The 15,320-nt window shown below is 40.6% G+C and overlaps 1 protein-coding gene across 2 annotated transcripts; it reads left to right on the forward strand.

Moving 5' to 3' along the window:
- Window positions 1-276: 276 nt before the first annotated feature.
- Window positions 277-7,115, forward strand: LOC130999889 (putative disease resistance protein RGA4). 2 transcript variants are annotated; one of them, XM_057925581.1, is made up of 3 exons: window positions 277-3,974; window positions 5,916-6,363; window positions 6,442-7,115. In XM_057925581.1, exons 1-2 carry the CDS (start codon window positions 371-373, stop codon window positions 5,966-5,968), a joined length of 3,657 nt encoding a protein of 1,218 aa, XP_057781564.1. In that variant the 5' UTR covers window positions 277-370; the 3' UTR covers window positions 5,969-6,363; window positions 6,442-7,115. The 2 variants fall into 2 exon arrangements, with proteins under 2 accessions (XP_057781564.1, XP_057781563.1); XM_057925580.1 differs by having other exon boundaries at window positions 5,916-6,061; window positions 6,657-7,115.
- Window positions 7,116-15,320: the final 8,205 nt, after the last annotated feature.

Genomic DNA, 15,320 nt, shown 5'->3' on the forward strand with positions numbered 1-15,320 from the left:
TTTTTAAATGATACTATTTCAATATACAAATAACACTTTAACATTTTTAATTACACTATTTCAACATACAAATAACACTTTAAATGTTACAGTGTCATTTGTATAATGAAGTATTGTAAAACAAGTTTCACCATAAAACTGATTTCCCAAGAGTTTTTGTATATTATTTTCAGTTTAATTAATTAATGAATTAATAATAATAATTTATTTTGAATATTTGTGCATTATTCCATATTCTCGTTTATATAGATTTTTTCTTCACTTTACATCAAATTTGCACCAACTCTCCCCCTCTCTCTCTCTGTCAATCTCATCTACACACAGAGCATTGAGAATTATCAGCAACTCCCTCTCTCAAAGCACCGAAAGAATGGAAGGAGATGCTGTTGCCGCCGTTCTTCAAGTTCTAGTTCAAAACCTCATCGACCACTCCAAAAACGAGATCGCTCTCATCCGAGGTCTCGACAAAGAAGCAGCAAAGCTAGCTGAGAGACTGGATGCCCTCCAGCAATACTTGAACGACGCAGAGGCGGGTAACATCACCGGCAATGCAGTCAAAAACTGGCTGAGCAGGCTTGAAAACGTGGCGTTCGATGCTGACAATGTTTTGGATGAGCTCAACTATCATCATCTCTCCAAAGACATTAAGCACAACAAACCCATGAAGGAGAAGGTATTATCATTCTTCTCATCCTTCAATTCTGTTGTACGCCCGCGAAATATGGCTTTTAGAATCCAAGAAATCAATGTGAGTTTGGACTCACTTGACAACGAGGCAGCCAGGCTTGGCCTCATGAAGAGGCCTGCCTCCGGTGAGCCCACTTTGGATGATACTGTTAATTTTGAAACCGATGCATTCACTTCTATTCCAATTTTTATTGGAAGAGAAGTTGTGATGTCGGAAATAGTTGAGATGCTTGCAACTAGTATCAAAACTGATCAACGTCCCATTTCCATCCTTACCATTGTTGGAATGGGCGGGTTGGGGAAGACGACGTTGACTAGGAAAGTCTTCGATCATATGAAGACAGAGAAGCGTCTATTTGGATCTCATATTTGGGTGCATGTCTCCCAAAAGTTTGATCTAATCACTCTTTTGAAGAAAATCCTCAAAGAGTTGACTACTGAGGTAGCTGAGACTAAGCAAGATATTTTAAAAAAGATTCAAGAAGCATTGAAAGATAAAACTTATCTGCTTGTTCTGGATGATGTCTGGAATGATCGTCTTCCCGTTTGGGAAGATTTTATCAATTCATTGTCCGGAGTTACTTCTATGAAGGGAAATGCGATTGTTGTCACCACCAGAAATATGGAGGTAGCTTCAATTGTGAATTCACTTCATACACATGAGTTGAAAGGATTATCAGATTATGATTGTTGGTCAATAATCAAGGCGAAGAGGCTCGAAGATGTTGAGGCTGCGTCGGAACTTGAGACCATCGGCAAAAAGATTGCAACGAAGTGTCAAGGTTCGCCGTTAGCTGCCAACATAGTTGGGGGACTTCTGCGTGATAAATCGGAAGAAGAATGGGTCTCAATTGAAGAGAATTGGCTTTCACGTGATCAAGCAGATAGCATCACAAAAATTTTGAGGTTGAGCTTCAACAACTTGTCTTCACCGTCGCTTAAGAAGTGCTTTGCATACCTTTCATTGATTCCGAAAGGTTATGCAATCATGAAACAACAAGTGATTGAGTTTTGGATGGCCGAAGGATTTCTTCAAGCTGATGGGAGCAATGAGATGGAGTCCGTGGGCGACAAATTTATCAACATTCTTCTACAAAGCTCTTTGCTGCAAGTTTGTGGTAGAGATGAGTTGGGAAATGTTGACACTTGCATAATTCACGACCTTGTCCACGATCTCGCCTCTTCTATTTTAGATTCATCCAACAATACAAATAGCAGCAGCCGAGTTCGATATATGCTTGTCGACGACGATAGATGGAGAGAGGAATCACGTCGTGTAAATATCCCAAAAGAAAAGGCAAGACATTTGCGTACATTATTGTTCGCAGGTGAAGTTTCGAGTAACATGTTTTCAGACTTCGAGTGTCTGCACGTCTTATGTCTCAAAGGTTTTGTAATGAAAGAGCTGTCAAGTTCAATTAAGAAGTTGATTCATTTGAGACATCTTGATATCTCGGATACAAAAATCCAATATTTGCCGGACTGGATTGGTGAACTCCTTCACTTGCTAACGCTGAGAGCATTCATAAGTGAGTTGAAGAAGCTCCCAAGTACAATTAAGTACTTGATGAAGTTGAGGCATGTTTGTATTGACTTCAATACGGATTTGCCAGCTGAGATTGGAAAATTGACTTCGCTCCAAACCCTAAATAGTTTTAGAGTAAGCGATGATAAAAATGGCTGCAAAATTGAAGAGCTCGGGAGTTTGAATAGTCTCACAGGAAATCTATTTATTTGGAACCTCGAAATGGTTCGTGACAAGGAAGAGGCTGAGAGAGCAAAACTATGTCAAAAATCAAAGCTATCAGACTTGAGTTTGGAATGGACTAAAGGTGAAATAAACCATGAGAATGTGTTGGAAGGCCTTCAACCTCACTCAAATCTGAAGAAGTTGTCGATTGTGGGATATAATGCCAAAAGATTTCCATTATGGACACTGAAAATGGCAGTGAGATATGGGCCTCAAGGCTCTTGGATAGGACTTAACAAGTTGATATCAGTAGAACTCAGTGCTTGCCAAGAATGTGAAGATATCCCGATGCTGGGCCACTTGCCAAATCTCAAGTCTCTTCAGCTGCAGGTCTTGATCAATGTCAAGTCTATAAATTCTTCATTCTACGGGATTGAGAAGGAAACGCGCATTGTTTTTCCAGCACTTGAAAAACTCAAATTTTTTGATATGCGCAAGCTGACAGAGTGGGCAGAAGCAGAATTTGAGGGTACAATTGAAGTAAAGGTATTTCCCAACCTCCGACTTCTGGATATCTTTCATTGCGATCAATTGATGGGTACTCCAACTCATTTGTCGTCATCATGCCTTATGGATTTGAGTATTATAAGATGCAGTTGCACGGTTTTGGCAAGCATTTTCTGGATCGAATTGACGATGCTTACACGCATATTTCTAGAAGAAATTGATGACCTGGTATGTCTCCCAGATTGGTTGTTCTATAGCAATCCGAATCTGTCGGAGCTGAACATAAAGAAGTGCCCCAATTTGAGAGACTTACCGGGCGGTCTAAGCACCCTCAAATCTCTGGAGAAGTTGATCATATGGAATTGTCCCAATCTGGAAAGAATAGGAGATATTGGCAAAGAACAGTCACCATCACAACTACAAGGATCCCTTCGGCATTTCGAGATTTATGAATGCCAATCACTGGTGTATTTCCCGTTTGAAATAATAGGATATGCGCTGGAGGAACTGCAGTTGGAGACCTTAGACAGCCTAGGAAATCTCCCCAGTGTGATCGACAGCCTTGTAAAATCACCTCGTCTAACAAAATTGACAATTCTTCGTGTTCCTAATTTTATGGCCACTTGTCGTGTTGAGACTTGGCCCTTTCGCAGCTTACAAGAGTTACATGTGGATGCTAGTAAGGGGGGCTCAGGCTCAATGGAGACTGTTGATGGGTTTCTGCAAGCATGCTGCAACTCACTTATTCATACGTTAACTTTGTGTGGGATGGAAAGCTGGGAATGTTTGCCGGAATCAATGAAACATCTCTCTACTTGCACTTCATTAGCTTTGATCAATTTCGGAATGGAAGAGTTACCTGAATGGTTTGGGAACTTTTCATCTCTGCGGTCGTTGTCTTTATACAACTGCAATCGTTTAAGGCGTCTACCCTCCTTTATGCCGCGCCTCTTCAGATTAGAGCAGTTGACCATTGAAGGCTGCCCAGAATTACGTTTTCAACAGCAAGTTGATGCAGCTGATCCTGCATGGCGCAGGAGCATTTCCCGTATCGGAGACATCACCGTTGATGGCTCCAAATACAATCCCGGTAAGCATCCTATTGTTAATCTCTTGTTTTTTTATAGAAACCATTACATATTTTAATTTCACAATTTTCTAATCATCACTGAATTCATTCCCTGTTTGAAAGAAAACATGATTTTATTTCAATTTTAATTACTATGGCTTTGGTTGGTGGTAGTCGTTTTTAGTATAATAGCACAAAAAACATACGTGGTACATATAATCAATGTTAATAAAACGAAAAAAAAATATAAATATAATATTTGTTATACTTAAATTTTTAGCAATTTGTTCTGTAAACAAAAACACAAGATTCGAAACCAGAAATCAAAGGAAGAAGAATGAGACACGCAGTTTACGTGGTTCGGCTATAAAGCCTACGTCCACGGAGGGTGAGATGATTTCTTATTCCAGTTGCCGGAAACTACCGCCGGAGATACAATACAAACACGCCGGATCTCAAGAAACACGACTAGAGATCAAAGTATAGTATTCTCTCAATACAAAGATATTTCACTCAGCTAATCAAAATGAATCAGCTGAAAACTAACTCTCTATCGAAGAAGGAGTAAAAGCCCTAATTAAAAACAGTATTAAACTCACTGGCCACCGGGTCCTCACTTAAGTGAAGTGACCCGGGTTCGATCCCTCTTGGGAACGAATTGGTGATTGGAGATATAAGGTGGAGTTTGGTGAATGGAGAGATAAGGTGGTTCTTGGAGTGGATGAGGGAACTAACTACTAACATCTAACATGACTTTGCCCGATAAAAAAAAAAAAAAAAAAAAAAAAAACAGTATTAAACTAACTCAACTAACTCATTAAGCAAAAACTACACCGTTTCAGCTAAACCTTCAACGGCTCTTTCCGAATATTGCATAAGAGTCCCTGAGCTTCTGAATCTGTTCAAATCAGACCTTCTTCAATAGAAATCTTCGAAGTCATGATACTTCACATGTTCTATTCAATTCTATAACTATAGTAAAACATCCGTAAAATAGCAGATGGGATCCTCTGTCCCAGAATATTGTGTCTACCACGTGTACCACTATTTATTTTTTTATATATAATTTTTTTTATAAAAATAAATATTATTATTATATTATAAACTCTAATTAGTATTTATCATTGAAAAATTAAAATTTAAAAACTTATATACCCTAACTTTGAATTAATGAACCCAAATAATCTATTATTAATTCAAATAAATATAAAAAAATAATTATAAACCCGAAATGGATGAGTGAACCCTTGTTAATTATCTTTATATTATATAAAAGCATAATAAATTAAAATTGAATAAAAAATAATTTAAAAATATAAAGAAATGAAGAGTGGTACACGTGGTACACACTATATTTTGGGACAGAGGATCTCATTTGGTAAAACAGTACTCAAATATATTAATAAACTCTATAAATAAATTTCTTTGGTCCCCAACTTAGGATAGTTTAAAAAACCATCAATTTTTTAATAAAGTAATATTTTTTTTAGAAAATCTCTTTATATATATATATATATAATATTATAAAATAATAATTATTAAAATATAACAATTGTGAATATTATGGTGACTTGTTAAAATATAAACTTATTGTTAGATTAATATATATATATATATATATATATATATAATAAATTTTGGATAAGGTAATGTAATTAATTAACATATTTTTATAAGTAGTAATTTAATTTCCAATGAATTAATATATTTTTCTAAATATTTAATATTATGATTTAATCAAATACCCTTGAAATTAAATATGTAATTGGGATATAATAGACAATCTACATTTCGTTGGCAAGGTGCTTTTTCTATTTGTATTGTATGTATATACATTAAATTATAAAATCACGCACACTTCTTCTCAACATGCTTAAACGAGTTTTTTTCCTTCACAACAAGATTAATATGTTTAGTTTGTTTGGCTTTTTTCCATTAATTTTATGTATACGTTTTATACAGTTATCCCTCAAGAAAGTAGAACGAGGAAACAGTTGTGTTTGGGATGCCTCTAATGAATTAGGAGGTGAAGAAGGGAGGAAAGCACTATCCATTTGCAGCAAGTTGATGACTTGCTCAACCTTTCTTCATCAACTTCACAATTAATGGTAAGAAACGTGATGTTGGTGAACCAATTTTGCTGTCCCATTTTTCACTCGTATGGTACAATAGATGATTTTGTTTTTCCTTTGGGTCAGGTGTTTGTTGACAGAATGTTCTATGTTCTTTGGTCTTGTGGGTTCTTTTTCTTTTTCGTATTTATAATTATACGAGTACTCTTTCTTATTCTCTCTCGGTGTTTTTCCCAATGGGTTTTCGTCTTGTGAAGTTTAGTGATGCTCGGCCCATGAGTGATTGATTTTCTGATCTTGTGTGTTTCCTTTTCTCTTCCGTCTATGTATTTAGATGAGTACTCTTTTTTCTCTTGGTGTTCTTCCATTGAGTTTCCGTCTTGAGAGGTTTTAATGTCTTCCGTCTATGTATTTAGACGAGTACTCTTTTTTCTCTTGGTGTTCTTCCATTGAGTTTCCGTCTTGAGAGGTTTTAATGAGGCTCGGCTTTTGAGTGATCGAGTTGTGATCTCCTCGAGTTTATGTTAGGTTTATGTTCTCTCTGTCTTAATTTTTTTTTTCAATAAAATAACCATAATTCATTCATTCATGTTTTAACATATGAGTTATGGTTTTGTGCTATGTTTTTCAGTAGTAGGTGAGCTAGTAGCTGAGATTTGGGGGTATCGTCTCGTTGGTTGCTCCGCGGTGGGTCTTCTTGGCTCCCTGTCATGACCGCCGGCGTTGAGTTGATTGTTCGTTCACTGCTTGGCTGTTCCAGCGATGTTTCTTTGTTCGTTTGGTTTTCTTGCGCCGGGGGTGTCGGGGCTTGCAACGGGGGCGATGGTCATGCCGGAGTTCTGTTTGCAGTTGCTGTTATTTTTCTGTTTCTTTCTAGATAGACACTTTTTTCATTCTCGTAATTTTTCCCTACGAGTTTTATTTGGGAAGATTTTAATGAGGTCTGGCCCTCAGTCAACGTTTTTGTGCTCTCGATGGGTTTGGTTTAGGTTTTTTTGCTTTTCGTTCTAATAAATTTTAATTCAGCTATGTTTTCAAGTAGCTTTCGAGATAATAAATTGCAAAATAATAGGTTTGGGGTTTGTTTTCATTCCATGTTTTTTTTTGGTAAACCATGAAATGTTAATCATAAAATTGAGTTTTGGGCTAACATAATGATTCTGCCATTTTTAACTGCGACCCGAAGAAGTCCAATAGCAGAGTGTTGCTAAGGTCTGGGTCAAGAGTGACTTATGGATGAATTTATATTTTCTTTTCAATTTAGGGTTTATTTTCTTCTCGTTACAAATCTATCATAGTTATTTAAGATGGAGAAAAACAAAATCTAAATAATTATCACATTGACGTTGAAAAGAAAAGAAACGAAGGTAAATTGAGTTGTGCTCATACATTATTGTTGAAGACAATGAATGGATAGAGGAATCAAGTCCTATTAAGAGTTGCCAAGTTCGATTAGGAAGTTTATACATTAGAGACATCTTGATATCTCGGATGAACTACTTCATTTGGTAACGCTGACATACACAGGAAAATTGAAACTCACAAGTACAATTTGATTAGCTAACGCTGAGACATACACAGGAAAATTGAAACTCACAAGTACAATTTGATTAACTTTGAGGTAAGAATAGTAGGAATAAATATTTGGAAGCTCAAAATGGTTCGTGACAAGGAAGAGGCTGAGAGAACAAAACTATGTAAAAAGTCAAAGCTATCAGAGTTGTGTTAGTAATGGACTATAAGTACAGAAGGTCAAAGATCTGGGATTGCCATCGATTGATGAGTACTACAGCTAGCTCATTTTTTGCCATGCCTTACGCATTTGAGAATTATAAAAGACAATTGCACTCTTTTGGCAAGCATTTCCAGATCAAATTGACAATCCTCACAAATCTTTCTAGAAAAAATCGATGACCTATGTCTCCCAGATGGGTTGTTCTATAGACTATAACAAATCCGAATCAATCTGTCCTAGCTGGACATAAAGAATTGTCCCAATTTGAGAGAATTACTAGGCGGTCTAAGCACGCTAATAATAGGAGATATCAACCTTAATATGAATTAATTGTTAATCATTCATTATTTTCGTATGAATTAATTGTTAGTTCGTATTTTATTATGAATTGTGTGTATGTGCCTTTTTGTTGTTTATTTTGATGAGTGATTTGTGTTATATAAAATAATTATAATCAATATAGTATTATCAAAATAAAGAGGACTTCATTTTATAGTTGGAGAGTTATGAAATCAATGATGAATACATTGACAACAGGGTTTTTTTTTAAATATTATTTTCTTGTTAAAATTTCTATAAAAATATCTAGATATTTTTATTTCAAATTAAGTGTATATTAATCTAGAAATAATTTTTTAGAAATTTTTTATTATTTTTTTATATATACTCCTAAACAAATTGCTTTTTATAATTTACTTATGACACTCAAATATTTATTTTGTACAAAATATCCAATTTTTCAGAAGTCAAAAGTCTGAAAATATTATATAGATTTGTGTGACTGTATATCATCCTGATGTGTAGTATAAATTATAATTATAATAATTATTAACTATATACAATTTAAATACATCATACCAAATAATGGATTACATATTACAATATTTTATTACAGAGTATATTCTACATATTGTAAAAGATATCTCAACTATAGTAAAAGTCCCACCACGTTATTTTTCATATTAGATGAGTTAATAACTATGCTTAAACCCTTTGAAGAAATTGGTTTTGTATATGAAGTAGAGATATATGGTTGCAACCAAAACTACCTACCTATGTTAATGATGAGGAGTGATATGTGCATAGTAGGGAAATGGTGTAAACCAGAGAAGTCATCCTCGCCAGAGGAGTCGCATCTGACAGAGAAGTCATCCTCCCCAGAGGAGGCGTATTTGCCAGAGAGGTCATCCTCGCCAGAGGAGTCGTATTTGCCAGAGAGGTCATCCTCGCCAGAGGAGTCGTATTTACCAGAGGAGTCACCTCCGCCAGAGACATCAACATCGCCAGAGAAGACGCCCTCGCCAGAGAAGACATTTTCACCAGAGGAGTCATTAAAAGCGCGGGGAGGTCTCCCGCGTAAAACCGAAGTTACTATCTTACCCTTCAATGTATTAAAGGGGCTTAAGCCCAATTATCTTAGGGAATGAGCTTGAGGCCCTAAGGATTGTTTACATGCTTATAAATAGAGACTTAGGAGTAGGTTAGGGGGGGATCATCTCATTATTATTCATTCATCTCTTGTAAAATGTAACTCTCTCGATTATAGTGGAAAAACCCCCAAAACACCCCGTGGACGTAGGTCTTCTCGACCGAACCACGTAAATCCGGTGTCGTTTACTGCTTTCTAGGTTAGGTGTTGGTAGTTGAAACACCAACTGGCGCCGTCTGTGGGAAAATCGAGCTAAGGCGTGAGATTCATTGTTTTTCCGGTCACTGTTCGTCACTGTTCATAGACACTGTTCATCACTGTTCGGGCATTGTTCATCATTGTTCATCGAAACAAAAAAAATCCTCCAATTTTCCAGTTTCCGGTAACAGAGTTCTTCACTTTTCTTGGCCAAAAAGTTCCCGGCGAGAATCAGCCCACCTCCAAGCCCCAAAAACTGAAAATCCCACAATTACTCATGAGTTTTATCAAAAAACCCCAATCCTCCACGATTTCCCAAATCTGATTACCGCACAATCTCGGCTAGATCTACCGCCCACTGCCAATGTCCGGCAACCAATCCGGTCAAATCACCGATAACTTTGGCGATGGGATTCTAGCAAGCATCGCCGCCATTTCAGAGCTCCCAGCGCGAGAAACCCCAAATTCTTTCAATTCTCGCCGGGATCGTGCTTTCTCTATCCCAGCCCCCATTCCACTCTTGAGATCCGAAATCGTAAAAGAAAATTCCTAAAAATCAAAACCCCGGGACAGATCGTCCCTCTCTCTCGAAGAAATCCACAGAATCACACCCCAAAAATCCAAAAACTCCTCATCTGATCTTCGGTGGGGAAAAATCTGGTTCCAAATCCCATGGCTACAGCTCCAGTCGGAGTTGCCAGATCCCGGCGAGAGGGAGGGCTCCCAATCGAGCTACACCACCGCAGAGCAGAAACCGCACGCCACCACCTCGCAGGGAACACTACCGCGCGAGAACCGCGCGCCGCCGCGTACCACCGCCGGGTCTCGTCTCCGCTCCTGATTTACGGCTGGGAAAGGGCCAAATTTCCACCGAATCTTGTCGTCGTTCGTCCCCAACGCAGAACTCAGAGGAGAAGCTCTGCCAATATTGTCTCTCTCCATCCCCTGAATTGGCTTTAGCGAGCACTCGTCCGACGAAATCATCTCCGCCGTAGCTATCGCCGGCTCTTTTTGTCTCAGCACCACCCTGATATCTCTCACGACAGAGCAACAAGGGCTTGGATCAGAGTTAAACGTTATCAAAGCTAAGTTATCTCGCTTTTTTCTTTATATTGAATCCGGTTTGGAATTAATTAGGAAAAAATGGGCTGAATTATATCTGACTTTGGGAGGTTCAATTGAGGTTGATGTTGCCGAGATTTTGGGGGTTAATTTCGTTATGATTGTTTGATGTTCAAATCAACTCTTCCGGAAATCACAACTGTATTCTTGTATGAAAATTGCTGAGATTATTTGTCTGACCATGCATTTGAATTTTGGTGACATAATATGGGCCTGGTTAACTCTGAATATGAGATTATAGTGCTGAGGGATTTCTTGCACTCATTTTTCTGCAACTTACACCCTTTTATCTTTTAGCATGGTTGCAATAGTATGAAAGTCAGATTGGGGCGAGCACCCATATCTTGGTGAAATATGTGAGTTGGTTAGTTGTCAATCCAAGAAAAATGATGCAGAGCATGTGGCCTGTTTCGTTGTCTAATTGATCCCTTTAATTGATCTCCATTCTTGTTATGTTGATCCTTTCAATTGGCATAAGACCGTTTTTGAGCCAAGAAGTTTTGGAAGGGGAGTGAATGATTTTCTATTAGCTTATGTATTGTTTGCTTTTCTAAGTCAACTGTGAGGTGTTGATCGAATCTGGCATGAACGATTCTTGATTGGCTTGATGTCCATTTATGCTTAATCATTTTGATAGCTTTAATGAAAACATAAATTCTTCATTGTGTGTAAGTGAGTACAAATATGTAATCAAGTAGAGGCCTAGAATCAGCCATTCATACTAAACTGGAGCAGTGTTTCACAGTTCATAAATCCGGTTCTGAAATTGTGTTGTAGATATTTTATTTGCAATAAATCTCCCTGCTCGCAGACTAAATTGGTCTTATATTATATCTGCTGTGGTTTTTCTTCCTAAACATTAGATATGTGAACTTATTTAATTCCTTGAAGCAACGCCGCGTCGTCGGCTAACTCTTTCTCTGTTTTTGATGGTGCCTTGACAGGGGGAACAATATTTGGCCATCCTTAGATGTTGTCGAGGTTTCACAGCCAGCTGAAATCGCGCTGGCGAGGGATCTTGTGGGATTTTGTGGACTATATTGCGGGATTGTCTTTGTTTCCATTCGACTGATTATTTGTTAATTGATAATTCAACCTCAGGGTTTTGAGGAGTTGCTTAGGGTGTCATCTTCTGGGCATATTTTGTTGAGATTTAACAGAGCTTAAGTCAATTTTCACACTTGTTTTAGCTTTTGTGGGGCAAAAATTATGTGAACATGTTAATTCATTTTGAATCAGCTTTGTTTATCGGCATAACATTTGTTTTGTTGGTTTAATGGGCTGGGGTGTTGACAATGTGGTTTATTCGAAGTTTACGCAGATCTATCAGTTTGGGGGACGAATTATGTTGGTTCTAATTGCTATTGAACTTGTGAATCATGTTTTAAACATTGTTGAAAATGCTATATGGACTATTTGCAAATGATTAGGCTGTGATTTTATAAAGTTGCCTGAGTTTGGAATTGGTTTTCAGCCCTATCCCTAAGGGCCCTCATATTTTACTAATATATGTGCTTAAGAATTCTTGTAGCACAGGATAAGCAAATTTGGGGAATGATTTGAACAGGGTAACCCACTAGTAAGTGGTAATTCAGGTATTTCGCTGAACTCTATCAATGGGAGGAGCATGATTAGGATATGTGATATTTTATTACTTGGGCAAAATCATGATTTATATGATCTGAAAATTTGAATGAATTCAGCGGGATATGAATATGGGAATCAAGCTGTGGCAATGGATTATATAATCTAGGGTTCGAATTCTCTTTGCAGCCCTGTCTTAAAGGGGCTTTCATATTTGTACTAATACCTGTGCTTAAGAGATCTTGTAGCACAGGGCAATTAAATTTGGGAAAGCTTTGAACAAAATATGGGAACCGCCATAACATGAAAACGGTAAACCACTTGTAAGTGGTAATTCAGGTACTTCGCCGAACTTTATCTCATGGAAGCATGTGAGCATGATGGGGGAGTATTATGCTTTATTACTAGGCAAAATTATGTTTTTAGGGTATTTTTATGGGAACATGTAAGCATGACAGGGATTTGGGAAATATTCTACTTCTTTACTGGGGCAAAACCATGACTTATATGATCTGTGCTGGGATTTATGCAATAATAATTATGTCTTCGAAGCTGCACACCTTCTGCATATGTGCTAGGGCTTGAACTGCAACTTGAATTATGTTACTTGGGAACTGTAGTTGTGCTAATTCTCTCACAATCATCACAAGCATGAGTACCAAACACACACACACTTAACATGTTCATAACAGAGTATTGCACATGTCACCAGAGGGGGGAGTAGGGTGTATACCCGTAGGTCCCAATTTTCAAATTCAAAATTGCTTCTCAGCAAGACTAGGGCAAAGCAGAGGAATTACGCTCCACCAGAGCAGAGGGGTCACGCTCAACCAGAACAGAGGGGTTCCTGACAATCGTAAGCCGCGAAAGTTGGTTGTGCCACCCGGGCCCTCCATGCTCCGCGCAGAGGTTGCTGACAATCGTAAGCCGCGAAAGTTGGTTGTGCCACCCGGGCCCTCCATGCTCCGCGCAGAGGTTGCTGACAATCGTAAGCCGCGAAAGTTGGTTGTGCCACCCGGGCCCTCCATGCTCCGCGCAGAGGTTGCTGACAATCGTAAGCCGCGAAAGTTGGTTGTGCCACCCGGGCCCTCCATGCTCCGCGCAGAGGTTGCTGACAATCGTAAGCCGCGAAAGTTGGTTGTGCCACCCGGGCCCTCCATGCTCCGCGCAGAGGTTGCTGACAATCGTAAGCCGCGAAAGTTGGTTGTGCCACCCGGGCCTTCCATGCTCCGCGCAGAGGTTGCTGACAATCGTAAGCCGCGAAAGTTGGTTGTGCCACCCGGGCCCTCCATGCTCCGCGCAGAGATAGCACTTAATCATAAGCCGCGAAAGTTGGTTGCACCCCCCGGGTTTTCCATGCTCCGCGCAGAGGTTGCTTTAACCGTAAGCCACGAAAGTTGGTGGCACCCCCCGGGTCCTCCATGCTCCGTGCAGGGTGTTCCTGTCAATCGTAAGCCGCGAAAGTTGGTTGCGCCACCCGGGCCCTCCATGCTCCGCGCAGAGATAGCACTTAATCATAAGCCGCGAAAGTTGGTTGCACCCCCCGGGTTTTCCATGCTCCGCGCAGAGGTTGCTTTAACCGTAAGCCACGAAAGTTGGTGGCACCCCCCGGGTCCTCCATGCTCCGTGCAGGGTGTTCCTGTCAATCGTAAGCCGCGAAAGTTGGTTGCGCCACCCGGGCCCTCCATGCTCCGCGCAGAGATAGCACTTAATCATAAGCCGCGAAAGTTGGTTGCACCCCCCGGGTTTTCCATGCTCCGCGCAGAGGTTGCTTTAACCGTAAGCCACGAAAGTTGGTGGCACCCCCCGGGTCCTCCATGCTCCGTGCAGGGTGTTCTTGTCAATCGTAAGCCGCGAAAGTTGGTTGCGCCACCCGGGCCCTCCATGCTCCGCGCAGAGATAGCACTTAATCATAAGCCGCGAAAGTTGGTTGCACCCCCCGGGTTTTCCATGCTCCGCGCAGAGGTTGCTTTAACCGTAAGCCACGAAAGTTGGTGGCACCCCCCGGGTCCTCCATGCTCCGTGCAGGGTGTTCCTGTCAATCGTAAGCCGCGAAAGTTGGTTGCGCCACCCGGGCCCTCCATGCTCCGCGCAGAGATAGCACTTAATCATAAGCCGCGAAAGTTGGTTGCACCCCCCGGGTTTTCCATGCTCCGCGCAGAGGTTGCTTTAACCGTAAGCCACGAAAGTTGGTGGCACCCCCCGGGTCCTCCATGCTCCGTGCAGGGTGTTCTTGTCAATCGTAAGCCGCGAAAGTTGGTTGCGCCACCCGGGCCCTCCATGCTCCGCGCAGAGATAGCACTTAATCATAAGCCGCGAAAGTTGGTTGCACCCCCCGGGTTTTCCATGCTCCGCGCAGAGGTTGCTTTAACCGTAAGCCACGAAAGTTGGTCACACCCCCCGGGTTTTCCATGCTCCGTGCAGGGTGTTCTTTCAATCGTAAGCCGCGAAAGTTGGTTGCACCCCCCCGGGTCTTCCATGCTCCGCGCAGAGTGTTCAAGCTTGGATGGGAAGCAGCAAAGGAGGGAAGCAGCAAAGGAATGCATACAAAGGAGGGAAACAGCTGAGGAATACTCCACCGTGATTTCACTGCTCTGCCGTGATTTCACTGCTCTACTGTGATTTCACCGCTCTGCCGTGATTTCACTGCTCTACCATGATTTCACTGCTTTGCCGTGATTTCACTGCCCTACTGTGATTTCACTGCTCTGCAGTGATCCCAATGCTCAGCCACCGTCCGTGATCTCAATGCTCAGCCACCGTCCGTGATCCCAATGCTCAGCCACCGTCCGTGATCCCAATGCTCAGCCACCATCCGTGATCTCAATGCTCAGCCACCGTTCGGGATTTCAATGCTCTACCGGGATCTCAATCCTTTGTCGGGATTTCAATGCTCTTCCGGGATTTCAATCCTCTGTCGGGATTTCAATGCTCTACCGGGATCTCAATCCTCTGTCGGGATTTCAATGCTCTTCCGGGATTTCAATCCTCTGTCGGGATTTCAATGCTCCGCCATGACTTTAATGTTCTGCTCTGAAAGGGCACGTCTATGCTCTGACCGGGCTGCTCTGAGGGACATTTCTCTGCTCTGAAAGGGTATGTCTCTGCTCTAATCGGGCTGGGGTACTTCTCTGCTCCGACCGGGCTGGTGTATTTCTCTGCTCTGACCGGGCTGTTCTGATGGGAATTTCTCTGATCTGATATGTATTTTTCTGCTCTGACCGGGC

The sequence above is a fragment of the Salvia miltiorrhiza genome, chromosome 8 (genome assembly GCF_028751815.1).
Source record: "Salvia miltiorrhiza cultivar Shanhuang (shh) chromosome 8, IMPLAD_Smil_shh, whole genome shotgun sequence".
Classification (NCBI taxonomy): domain Eukaryota; kingdom Viridiplantae; phylum Streptophyta; class Magnoliopsida; order Lamiales; family Lamiaceae; genus Salvia; species Salvia miltiorrhiza.

Bases quoted from the DNA above. Each gene is read 5' to 3' on its own strand.
- LOC130999889 (XM_057925581.1), top strand. From the start codon at position 371: ATGGAAGGAGATGCTGTTGCCGCCGTTCTTCAAGTTCTAGTTCAAAAC. The intron at 3,975-5,915 runs GTAAGCATCCTA...CGTTTTATACAG, and splicing joins TGGCTCCAAATACAATCCCG to TTATCCCTCAAGAAAGTAGA.